General features: G+C 32.7%; 1 protein-coding gene across 1 annotated transcript; it reads right to left on the bottom strand.

The window, feature by feature from the left end:
* Positions 1 to 7,959: 7,959 nt before the first annotated feature.
* LOC128985052 (uncharacterized protein K02A2.6-like) lies at positions 7,960 to 10,767 on the bottom strand. The gene has a single exon (XM_054404425.1). The coding sequence runs from the start codon at positions 10,765 to 10,767 to the stop codon at positions 7,960 to 7,962; it is 2,808 nt and encodes a 935-aa protein (XP_054260400.1).
* Positions 10,768 to 14,030: the final 3,263 nt, after the last annotated feature.

Raw genomic sequence — 14,030 nt, 5'->3', positions numbered from 1 at the left:
GACATTGCAAACCCAACAAAGTTTAATTTAAGCAAAATACCCCTAATTTTCCTATCAGAATTACATTTAACCTACAATACAAACTAGTTTGTTTAGTTTCCCTGCGTATTAAATAAAAAAAAAGATTTTTAACGTCTAACAAACATTCATTTGACGTAATGGATAAGAGTATAAGTAGTATAAGACAATCATTAATTAGTCATCAATCAACAATCTTTATCCGATACATTTAACAAAGAGCTTTTGTATATTGTATGAACCAACTGATACATTTATTTTGGTTTTTCGAACAACGTTCCTAACTGAAGGAAAATATTGTTACTGTTAGGATATTGTTATCAATTATGTTATTATTTTCTTTACATATTTCTTACGTACTAACCAAAAGGCATTTTAATGTTTAATCCTTCAATTCTTTTCTATCACGGCGAATTGATTACATCACAAATATTTTTTTATGTTATTTATATACTCAGAAAAAAAATTGAGTATAAGAATATTACGACTTGTACTACCTCGTGTATTACCTTGTACCATGTATTACCTTGTATATACCTTGTATATACCTTGTATTACCTCTTGTAAACAAGAATATTTACAAGAGGTTACTTGTGGGAAAGGTTGTGTGAATAGAAGCTCATTAAAACTAGCTGGAAGGCGCTTTCCTCGCAAAAGATTGAAAAATGAACTTTTGAATGTTTCTATTACATACTAAATAATTCATAAGGAAAATCACATGTTTTGAGGTAATAAAGAGAAAACAAGTATAATGATGGACACAGTTAAAACAAATCTTTGGTGAAAACAAACCCGTATTTTTAATACTTCCTATTTCCCGAGAAATAATAAAAAGTTGTATTACTAAGGCTAAAGGTACAATTAAATTAATCACTTTATTACTTAACTATAAAAAGCTTGTTATATTATTTAATTGTACTTTTGCAACAAGTCTTGTGTTTTAAACTAAACAATGTTTCTGGAGGTGGATAAACTTCTCCCTTATCTAAATCTCGTTATTTAAAAGCTTTATTGTTATGTTACTGTCCTGATTCCTTACAAAATACTTAACTTGAATTAAGATATAAAATAACAGTACAGCCTAAATGAAAATAGACAAGAGCAATCAACTGTTACAAAATGGAAGAAGAATAACTAATAAGCGTGGCCTCATTGAATTGTTTTACTAAAGGTACACAATATTCGGGTACATAAATAAGCAGTTAAATTTCATTCAGCGATAAATTTCAATTAGACTGAGCTCAACAAGTTTTCTTCAACCCTTCAAAGTGCGGTTTGAAGACCGCATCCTATTTTGCCCTGTAAATTACTTTGTTTCCTTCAATTGTCCAGTTAATTTTACGTTCTACAGGACATAGTGCCTTTCCATTAATAAAAAAATGAAACAGCCTCAACGGCTGTGCAGGACTTGAATATTAAAACAATTGCAGACTAACTACTTTTTCTGACCCACAAACTAATTTATCGTTCATGATTTCGAATGATGAGGCGTTATACAAAATCTATTGTTTATTAAGTTTAGTAAAAATTCTAACATTTATTTTATATTATTAACATTTACAGTTTCCTATTAGATTACATTGTAGAATTGTGTTGATAAATTTGTACAAATATATCTTATGTTGTATCAGCTGTAAAGGTTAAAAGGAAAACTCTGTTTTGCATTCAGAAGTGCGGTGTAAACATTTTTATGTTAAAATAATTTTTAAAGAAGAGATGATGAACCAACGATAAATATAAAGATTTTTTAAGACAAATTACATTACAATATAAAAAGCAATTTAATAAAATTAAAGACCTGGAATTATACTTTAAGCTTAGCTACAGACCATTGGCTGGAACTGATTCATTTCTCACTGGTTTCCTAAGGGGTTAATCTATTGCTTTTGTAGGTATTTCGGCTTCATAAAGTAAACTAGCATGGGATGTTATTCATAGCTTTATTGTTACAAGTATAAACATGTGTCTTGAAATATTGTGAACCTAAAGAAAAACAATATTATGTATGACCTATTCCGTTGCTAACATAATATCTTTTTATGGATTCATACACTTTAATTAGCTTTTTTGTATTACTGTGCTTAAAGTAATTGTTGAAATATGTAATTATAATTAAAATTGTGTAATTGTATGGTTGTATAAATATGGACAAACAGTTTTTAGTTTTTATGAAAAAACATATTAATGCATTCCGGTAGAAAAAAAAATTAAAAAGAATAATGAAATTGTTTACTTTTAATATGCGAACAAATTGTACAATTAAAACCTTATTGTAGTATTTATGCCATTAGGCAAAAAATAACGTGAAACCAATTGGTAAGTCAAACTTATATGAATTAACATTTCGCAGTTTATTAAAAAGAAAGGTCAGGTAAAAGAAAAATTACTAAAACCCAGTAAAATATTTACAGTATTACATAAATCCTTATTATACAACACTAAAAGTAAAGTCCCAGCTTGTAATAGGTTCTGACGTTTCCTTAGGCAATCTGATCCCTTAATACTTGGACTTTCAAAATCAATTCAACGGTGGCTTCTCTGGAAAGGAAGTAAATAAGATTTCCTTCACACAATTGAGTATAGTTGGATTTGATTCTCCTCTTAAAATTACAATCGACTCTAATCAGGGAACGTTTCTCTGCTATTTCAGAATAAAAGAAAACTCAATAAGATATCTTGCTTGCTCATTGAGATGGGTATGCGACTACACTTAAAGGGATAAATGAACCTTTTTAAAATAACAGGTAAAATTTATCTTTAAAATAATTTATCATTATTGCTCTTAATACATTAAAATTATATTTCAAATATATTTCAATATTGACTATAGTAGGCTATTACAAGAAACTATCCGTGCTTATCTAGTGTTGAGAGGGTTTTGATATATTTTATTGTATTTTATTTCATATATTTTATTTATTATATTGGATCAAGGCATTATTACAAAACTTTAAACCACAATTTAATTGGCGGGACTAGTCCCTGTGGTTTCTGTTAAAAAACGGTTTTACTAGATACATAAATATGTTCTCTATACGTTTACCGATGCACCTAAGGAATAGCATTGGATGTTATAAGATTGTTTAGGGAATTGAGTTGTCGACGTTTGTATACATTGTCGTTGAATACACATCCAGCCTTATTGCATTTGGACATAATGTTCTGCCTCTAAGTTTACTTAGGACATTGAGCTAAACCTAATTAACGTGATTGTAATTGTGGTAATTATGACTGTTCCCAACTTTGTCGGAGGCGTTTTCATTAAATTAAATTATTGGAATAAACAAAATAGAGCCTAATTGTGAATTACTATTTTAAAATTTTGTAGTTATAGAAATATAATATAGAACTTTAAATTTGTTTTAATAAATTAATTTCAAGGCCATAAACCACACTTTCTACATAATTAAGAAAAATGACTTTATTCATCTGGCTGCGTGTTGTTTACAAACTGTAATAATATGCTATAAATATAAAAATATTTTTTAATGGGAATTTGTCCACTGTTTTTATTAAAAAACAATTATGTATTTTTTAGAAGTTATACATGGCTTCCACAAGTTAGAGGTGCATAAGTACTTAATATTGACCATAAACAGCCTTAAAACCATTGAAACGAAAATGTTAAAGCTTTTTGGAGGACTTTTATATGGTAAGGTAAGTCATTTAGGAAGTGTATACATAAATAAGATTTTATCAATATGCAATAAGATAAATACAGATAACAATGAATAAATTTCTTTTTTTGTTTTTTTGTAGTAATTATTTATTTAAAATTGCAACTCACATTCCTGAATCCCAATCACTGTCACTTCAGTTATGAGGCTGCACACGGTCAACCCTACTCTTGACCAGACAATATCTAGCTGTGATTAAAAACAGTGATTGGAGAGCAGTGAACTGTAGTGATTCGTAGGGTCAAAGTGAAAACTGAATTTTAGCATTGACTATATAGTCAATGATATTAGCCTATATGCCTATAAATGGTCTGTTTGTGGACAGTTGTATCACGATCTGGTTTATTGAGATCCTTAATTTAAAACTAAACGGTGTGTTAACAAATTCAGGTAATATACGGATCTTGCAAGATTTTAGGATGTATAAACCTGTATGCTTTTGGGATTTATCCACCCGTAAATTATAAGGTACTGGTTACCAGCAACTCAGGTAACCATGGTCTTCAACTATCAATTGTATTTTTTAACAATCTAACATGAATTTATCTGTAACTATTGTATACATGTATATTTGTATATGACAGACTGATTGTAATTATTAGACAACTTATAAATCCTTTTACTCTGGTACAGTTCGGCCAAAACTTCTGTGCGTGCGGACGGTCACTACTAGCCGAACTAAAACATACGGGTATTGGTTATTCGCAGAACTGGGTGAGGGGATAGTGAGTTGCAAGACACAAATGTTTTCACAAAAGTACCCCACCAACCCCCATCGCCTAGACTCAACCAGTTCTTGTCGCATGCACAGAAAGATCGGCCGAACTGTACATCTTGATTTGGAGTAATAAGAATACGTTGCTATCTTATTCGTTCAAATAATTCACAAGTTGTAATACGATTTGTAAAATATTACCTCCCCCCTTGTCAAACTATTGTTTCCTTAAATTATAACTATTTAATAAATGCCGGACAGTATAGATTTTCATAACGCTTATACCTACATCATAAAAAACTTACTCTGAAATTAAACTTAGCAATCATTTTTAAGAATTAACATCAATTACGATAGCAATTGTTCAAACTTGATTAACGAGTTTAATTTTAAATCACTTCAGGTTACCTTATCAGAAAACAAAGACACAGATGTCCATATCGTTAGCAATATAACTCCATTATTTCACTTTATCACAGGCTTCTGTAATGTCATTGTATGTTTAAATAATGTGAGATGGTGATTTCAATATTTACCCAACAACGCTGTGAATGTAAATTTTTGTACTGAAAATACATTAAAAGGAGTTTTATCAAATCCGACATAAAACTTGTTTTTTTAGATACAGTTTTTCCCTAAAAAGGTAAGTTATTTGCTATAAGTCAGTACAAACTATTTTTTATTGATATACATCTAGCTCATTGGATATTAGCTTCAATCGAAAAGTTATATTCATATGACAGAATTATATTTTACTCCTAAAAACACATTTTTATCAAATATGTTTTTCATGATTTGTTTTAAATGTATTCTTTGCTTACAATGCTATACAATAAATTAGTACAACACAAATCAGTTTGAAATAAAGCTTTATATTGACGTTATCAAAACATCTTTCTCATTAATGTATGGGCGATGAAGTGACATATAATACAGGTCTTAATGAAAATATCTAAATATTTATTCATCTATGGTAATCTCTCAAACCTATAGTTTTAAAGCAAACAGCACTGGGGAAGGAACAGTTAGTTCCACTATTTAGGGTATTATATAAAGTTTAAAAATATTAGTCAATCTGAACATATAATCCAGTTCTGCTCAACAATGTAAACTGATGTTTTCCACAGCAGTTTTTAAAGAGATTTTCCCAGAGTAAGCTGTATTCACACAAAGGGGATTGTACAATACACGCTACTGTAGGCCTCCCTGTTTATTGGATTACATTTCTTGAAAAGACATTTTTTGGCACGTGTAAAGAAAACCGATCTTTGTCTTGTTTTGTAGTTGGTGTGATCAGAACACTATGATTGTAACCTTTTTTTCCTGACAAAGGTCAATTCTGTGAAATATCTTTTGAATAGTTCATGTTTTAACCGTATCTTTATACCACCACGATTCAATTATAAAGACAAAGAAAAGCTCACGCGTACTGCTTCCGTTAGGCATACCACATCATAGGAATACAGCATAGCTTGGTTACTACTGCCTGGCATATTAAGAAGAATCACCCTTTTCTAAATTTAGGAGTTCTTTGTGTGTTCCTTTAACTTTCTACCCCTATACCGTATGGATAGGGTAGTAGAAAAAGTATAGTTTTCGTCAACAGTTTCGAGTTTGAGTTTTAAAAGAATATGTCCTTTTTTCCCTCTGAACAAAAAAAGTGGTTTTTGAAGGGATGTCTGTGTGTGTAAATATATACCGAGCTACAGACCAGACACGTGGTCTGGTTTTGATGAAATTTGGTACGTATCTACTAAACATAGTATCTTTAAGCATTCAAATTTTTTTCTAAGCATTTTTCCTTCAAGCATTCAAACGATTTAGACTAAAACATAATGTTATACTTATTTTGAATCTGAATAGAATGGTACAACTCCCGTTTCTGTAAAAAATACGGTTCAAAAGTTATTGTGAATTGTTACAATTATTGAATTACGTAGTTTCCAGGAGGTTTTTGGAAATATAACACATTCATAGACTTTTAATATCTGGAAAGTGCAACAATAGATATAGTATAGAATTTTAAAGTTAAAATGGATAAATAATAGATCTATAATTGTAATTATTATAAGAATGATAATTATTATGACTAATTTTGTAATTATTAAAAAAATTCTTAAAAGCTATGTACTGTGTGTCATATTTGTACGCATTACAACGACATAAAACTATTAGCCAATATAAAATATATTTTACAATGGTATGTAAGTCTATGAGTGTTAAATAAATGTGTGTCTCTGATAAACAGTTGTGTAATTTCAAGACAGTATATCAACAACTAATATACTACACTTCTGTTTGTCATATCTAATTAAAAAGTAACCTATGTCAAATTCAGTTTTATTAGGTGTACTTATTTTAAAAAGTAGGCTATAAACTAAAAATACTTTAGTTTTAAAACCCTCTCTAGTTTCAAAAGACAATATGAAAACAAATTTAAAAATTCTCAAGTGCCTAAAAACAACAGTCTTTTGAATCTTTTGGACTGAGAAAATTAAAGCAATAAAATACGTTGTTATTTGCATCGAAACATTCTAATGTTACAATATATGACATTTCCCAGCCTTTACCGTAGCACAACTCCGTGAAATTCTTCCAAACAAAGACCTGGAGGAAAAAGAGATTAAGAAAAAATACTAAATACACAGCACTCGTAACGTCTTTAGAATTAAACCTCTTTTAGCTTTCATTATTTTTATAAAACAACTTTGTTTTTCTGGTTTTGTATTACAGCTAATTATTATAAGATAGTAGTGTGCTTTCGGTAGTGTGATTATAAAGGTCAAAATAAGATTTTATCTCATTATTCCTTTATACAATTTTAAAAGTAAGGAGCTAAAAAGAAATGAGCCACACTTAATATAATATGATGAACACTAAGCCTTAATATAAGTAAACGGTATACAGTGTGGGAAAAAGTTGAACAGATTGGTTGTTCGCTGTAGCAGAAAGAACTTGACTAGTTTTAATATATGTTTTGTTTCTGCCTGCCAAAAAGTGACCATTCAATTTGGAATATTCAGTTTTTTAACATAACGGTGTAAAATGGTTAATCAATAGTTGAAGAGAATGGCTTGAAAGGATGAAGATAACCACAAGCAAACCAATAAAAAACCTACGGTGTTCAAAGAGTAAAAAAAATAATTCTAAAGTGGTTACAACAACTAAAGTGGTTACGAGCACTACATTTGTGGAGTCGGATCAGTTCGAATATTTAGAACATTAACTAACATTGTAAAAAAAAAGATAATTTAAAGAAATGCAGCAAGCAGAAATAACCATAATACTAATTTATAAATGTACAAAATAATGTTTAATAGAGTATTTTCAGTAAAATGTTGTAGATTTTTTTAATAGAGAGTTTTTATAGTTTAATATTTTGTATAGATTTTGTATTAAACCCATTAAATCAGAATTGATCATGATAGAATAATCTAGGTAAAAGTATTTTATTAGTATCAATCAACTCCAAGTAAACAAAAACAATTAACACATGATAATAAACTAAAATGACAATAGTCAGTAGAGCCAACCATTACATCTCCCTCTTTAAAGGTTGAGTTTCTGGGGAGGTTTTATAAGTCGTCTTGATCGGGTTGTTATGTTAGCAGAAGACATTCCAGAGGTGTTTGGAGGAACCTTTGAAAAGTTTGGCATGTCTTCATGATGATCCATCGGACCTCTTGTTAATGGTTGACTGTTACGGTTATCTGTTGAAAAGTTTGTTAAGCACATACCGTTGTCTTCCTCAGATCGATGATCCTTCTGACTACTTGTTGATGGTTGATGGTTGTGGCAATGATCCTTCTGACTATTTGTTGATGCTTGATGGTTGTGGTAACTTTCCTTTTGAATGTTTGGCATTGGTTGTAAGTGAAACCGGTTTCTTCGAACTATGGTTCCTTTGTCCGTCAGTACTTTATAAGATCGTGGTGAGTTTAACTTTTCTACGACTTTTCCTTCACGTTTCAAATCAGATATCCAAACTTTGGTTCCTGGGTTCATATCTGATATGGGTCGAGCACCATGTCGTCGATCGTAATTTCGTTTGTAATTTTGTCTATAATGATTCTCCTTCTCTCGGAGATGACTGAAGTCTGGCTTGTTCTCCAGATGACATGGTAAGGTAGGCAAATTGTCCCGTAGTCTGCGTCCGTATAATAACTGTGCTGGACTGTAACCGTTGGCCAGTGGAGAGTTCCTGTAAGACAACAAAGCTAAATATGGATCTCCTTTGTTCTTCTTTAGAACAGCTTTTGCAATTTTTACAGCTGCTTCGGCTGAGCCATTGCTCTGATGAAATTGAGGACTGCTTGTTTTGCATAAAAAGTTGTACTCTTTGGCAAATTTTCTGAATTCTGCACTAGTGATGCCAAACTGCGTTCCACTATCTGAGTATAAAACTTCAGGAATACCGTGGCGAGAAAACGTTGACTTGCATTTCTCAATAACTTCAGATGCAGTGAGCGATTGTAGAGTTGCAATCTCAAAATATCTCGAGAACTGATCTGTTATAACAATGAACCATTTGCCATTAAGCTTGAACAAATCCATTGCTGCCTTTTCCCATGGACGTTTTGGAAACTCGGAAGGAATGAGCGGCTCATTTCGATTTTCTCTGTGTTTGATGCATGTTGGGCATGAAGCTACCATCATATTTATATCTGATGCCATTCCTGGCCACCATAAACTGAATCTAGCCTTTTCTCGACATTTGGTGGCTCCTAGATGACCGACGTGTATTCTATGAAGCATTTCTTGACAAAGACTTGATGGTACTATTATTCTAGAATTGCGTAAAAGTAAGTTGTCCATCAGTGATATCTCATCTTTAACCGAGAAGTAGGGGACTAGTTGAGATGGAAGTTGTGATTTTTCTGGCCATCCAGTATGACAGTATACTGCAATCTTTCTGAAGATGGGATCTGCTTGCTGAGCTTCCCGTAACCTGTTTATGTTTTCATCAGTCGTAGGTATGTTTTCAACCACATTTTGAACAAAAGCTTCAATTTCTTCTTCCACGTCATATGTTTCCTTGCTTGGAATGGGGCATCTTGAAAGACAGTCTGCTGGTGCAAGGTGTTTTCCAGGCGTATATGTCACTGAATATGAGTATCTCATCATGCGAAGCCTCATTCGCTGTAAGCGAGGTGTAATGTCATCCAAATTCTTAGATGATAAGATTTTTACAAGTGGCTTGTGATCCGTTTCAATTACAATCTCTCGACCAATTATATAGTCTCTGAGCTTGTCACAAGCCCATGTGATTGCCAGGGCTTCACGTTCAATATTTGAATATGATTTTTCAGCTTCTGTAAGTGACCTTGAAATGTAAGAAACAGGTCTGAATTTACCATCATGATGTTTCTGAAGAAGCAATCCGCCGAGACCATAAGAAGAAGCGTCTGCTGACACAAGAGTTGGTAAGCGAGGGTCGTAAAATGCTAGTTGGGGTGCTGAGGTCAGAAGTTTTTTTATACTTTCAAACGCATGCTGTTGTTGTTCTCCCCAAAACCATTCATTTTTCTCTTTAAGTAGATCATGGATTGGTTTTAGTATTTCTGATCGATTTGGTATGTATTTACCACAAAAATTAATCATTCCTAAGAAGCGTTGTACTTCTTTTATATCAGATGGAGGTTTCATCTCAAGAATGGCTTTGACTCTTTCATGGCTGATTTGAACCCCTCGGGATGAAAGGTGATGTCCTAAGAATTGTACTTCTGGCTGAGAAAATACACATTTGTCTTTATTCAATGTAATTCCAGCATTTCTGAGTTTCTTTAAAACTTCATTTAAGATCAAGTCATGTTCCTCTTGACTGGAACCCCATACAAGTATGTCATCGATGTGAGCTAAACAGTTTCGTTGAGATCCTAAGGTTTCTTGAATTCGTTTCTGGAAATACTCGGGAGCACTTGTGATACCAAATGGAAGAACTTTGAATTTGTATCGGCCCCAAGGAGTTAAAAACGTGGTGAGATCTTGAGATTCTTCTGCAAGAGCTATTTGCCAAAACCCATGGTTGGCATCCAGTTTGGAAAAGACTTTGGCATCTTTTATTCGAGCCATCGTATAATCAATGCCCCAAATAGGATGAGTTTGTCGAAACACATTCTTATTAAGCATAGTAAGGTCCACACATATTCGAACCTGAGTTCTATCTTTCTTAGGCACCACGACCATAGGTGCGCACCAAGAAGTAGCGTGATCAACGGGTGTTATAACGTCCATATTCACCATATTTTCAATCTCCTTCTTTGTTTTTTCCCAAAGAGGTACTGGAATCCGTCGAGGAACTGATATCGCATAAGGTTTTGCGTCATTTTTAAGTTCAATTTCGTAGCTCCCCTTCATTTTTCCTAGACCACTGAAAAGGTCAGGAAAGTTTTTGGTCCAATCATTAGCAGATTTGTTGAAATTAGTTTTCGATACCTCACGAATAACCGGTATTATTTTTAGTTTTTCTATTGCTGGTTTGCCAAGTAGTGGTGTTGTGCATTTGTCAGCCACATACATTTTTTCCATACACGATTGTCCTTTGTAAGAGAGTTTTGCAGTGATTGTGCCAAGAACAGAAAGAGGCGATCCTCCAGCCGCACTTAAAGTTCTCTGGGTAGGCTGGACTGCAATTTTTTTGCTTAGCTTTATGTTGGATGGTATTACTGTCACGTCAGCTCCTGTGTCGATTTTGAACTTGACAGTGTCTTCATTAAGTCTTACATTTATTGTCCAGGGATCATTTTTTGTTTTACTAGAATACACACACCCAATGAATTTTTTCGATGGGTCTGGTTCATTAGCGATTTGGGTAAAGTCATCTGAACGATCCAAGTCTATTTCTCGAACATTGTTTTGAAGACAACAGTGTGAAAAGTGGCCACTTCGCTTGCACCTAGAACATTTGCGATCTTTTGCTGGACACAGACCTCTTCGATGAGAAGGGGTTGAACCACACCAAATACAAGAGTTGGGATAGCTCTTGACATTTGAGCTTGAATACGTTAATCTCCCTTGATCCCTATTTTCTCTTTTGGATGAATGTATTGCATTATCATATCTAGCACGTTGATTTTTATTTACAGCTTCGATTGATGGGAAGGTCAATTCTTCTTTTTGTCGTTTCAATTCTTCTGATTTGCGAAGTGAAGTTATTGCAGATTCCAATGTAACTTTATTTTCTAATTGTAGTTTATCACTCAAATCTTGATCACGCATACCAATAATAATGACCATTAATAACATTTCATCTTCAAGCGTTCCCCATTCACAGGTACGAGCAAGAGAATATAAATCTGTCACAAAATCTTCTGCAGTTTCTGTTAGTCCTTGTTTTCTACGTAGAAATTTGGCTCTTTCATAAATAATATTCTTCTTTGGATTGAAGTGCCCATCAAATTTGTCCATGACTGTTTTATACTTTGTTTCTTCGTTGGTCATTTTGAAGGATGAGAATATTTCTTCTGATTTTGGGCCCATTGCATATATGAGTGTACTCACTTGTTTTTCTTCAGATGATTGATCCAAATCACTAATTGTTCTAAATCTTTCGAAACGTTTTTTCCATGGTGACCATTCCGCTGGTTGGAAGGAAAAAGGTTCAGGCATTCTTACTTGTGTATGAGCCATGATAAACTTTTTTGATAATGGTAGATACCACAAAAGTTGTTGATATGTTTATATAGGTAAAAAAGTTAAATTTCAGTGTCAGTATATTAATTAATACATAAATAGTTGAAACAACCAAAGCCTTTGGTTACCCCAAACTATGCAAATACCGACTGCGCCATGTATTAAACCCATTAAATCAGAATTGATCATGATAGAATAATCTAGGTAAAAGTATTTTATTAGTATCAATCAACTCCAAGTAAACAAAAACAATTAACACATGATAATAAACTAAAATGACAATAGTCAGTAGAGCCAACCATTACAGATTTGTTCTTGTTATACTTTTTATGAAGTAATGATATCCTTAGCAACACAATTTACTGTAAAATTGAAACTAGACAAAATAAATCAGGTTAAAAATTACTCTGCATAAAAGTACAAATAAAAGATAAAAAAATCATGGATTATATGTTAGGGGCTGTTGTGTGAGTAAAGAACTACTATGTATTTAGCTTTGTATAACAAGTAATAGTAATGCAGCTTTAGTCTCAGTTTTTTCCACACGAAATATCTAGTCTGTTGCATCTGATTCTCATATTTCCGCAATCATTAACTTTTCTCATTAAATCACACGATATTACCTCTTGGACATTCTCAGTATTCTCCTAATTCCTGTGTTACTAATTCCTAATCCTGTGTTTAGATGGAAAAGTTGGACCTCACATCAATCCCATTGACTCAATGTTAATGTGAGTTTTGGGGGTTAGTGAGGTACCAATAATACCTAATAAAATAATACCTGATCAAACATAAATTTTTTTAAATCAATAATGTCTTCAACCACTGATTGAAAGTTTTGTAGCAAATCCCTTATTGCATGTTTTCCAACAAGTTTAATTAGGATAGACATAACTTGTGAAAAAAATCATCTTAAAGAGGAGTCATTTTTCAGGAATCACCCATTTTTGGCTATGTGCATGGCAGCTTATAGTCTCTGTTCTGTGTTATGTATTCTATTCATTATGACACAGAAACAAATGATGAAGAATCAAGCAGTTCAAGTGAGAATAGTAATAGTGAAACAAGTCGATCTGCAACTGGATCAAGAGGAATTTCCGAAGATGCAGAAACAAGTACTGATACTGAATGGTCAACTACTGAAATTGACGATTCTGATGGATAAAAATGTAAAAAATAAAAAGTTGTAAAATAAAAAAAAATTATAAAAAATGAACAAGTTTAATTTTAGAATATTATTTACTAGCATTATTTTACACTTAAAGTTGAATGTGTTAAAAATTTTACAATAAAAATTTCACACATTTGCTTCCTTTTACTATGAATCTAAAATGAGCTCAAGATGGACTTTAGAGCCATAATTATAGAAGTGAACCCATTATACAACCGTAGGCTGGAATAAGAAAAAGTGTCTTCTTCCAGCCACTACTTTAGGGAAATGAAGCCTGCGCTCGGACTGAGTTCTACGCACTGATCTTCTCTCATTACTTAAGCTGATCGCTGAGGTACCGAGGCTCTCCCACATTGAATACTTTGTTAACAAAGCAGCTGGTCACTATCCTGCATATGTTGTCAACTAGGATTAGCTTTGCAGGCTCTTGAAATGAAGACACATCGTCAATGTGTTTAAGGGAGAAAATAAACCTTATCACGGCATTGTGAATCCTTATTATGTGTCCCTTAGATAATCTGTTCCCTTTTGCAGGAACGCAGTGTGTAAAGGCTGGAAGCACCAGGGACCGCATGAGGTGCATTCAAAAATATCATGAAAGTTGAGTTTTAATTTTGCCAAGTGTTCTCAGTTTTCCCTTTATGTAGAGAACTGCAGGAATGACTCAGTCAGAAAAAGAGATATAATATCTGTTGTTTACAACAACAAGCGCGTTGACAGTATAGCAAACAGACTATTCCTTGCCATTACGGGCGACTTTTATAGCAGATTGCTCAATCCTGAAACAGAATGTGTGGTTCAGTATGCATGAAAACAC

The sequence above is a fragment of the Macrosteles quadrilineatus genome, unplaced genomic scaffold (genome assembly GCF_028750875.1).
Source record: "Macrosteles quadrilineatus isolate MER2022 unplaced genomic scaffold, UCM_ALF_1.0 Scaffold_2__2_contigs__length_208266976, whole genome shotgun sequence".
NCBI classification, from domain to species: Eukaryota; Metazoa; Arthropoda; class Insecta; order Hemiptera; family Cicadellidae; genus Macrosteles; species Macrosteles quadrilineatus.
This window is presented reverse-complemented; position numbering and strand designations above follow the sequence as displayed.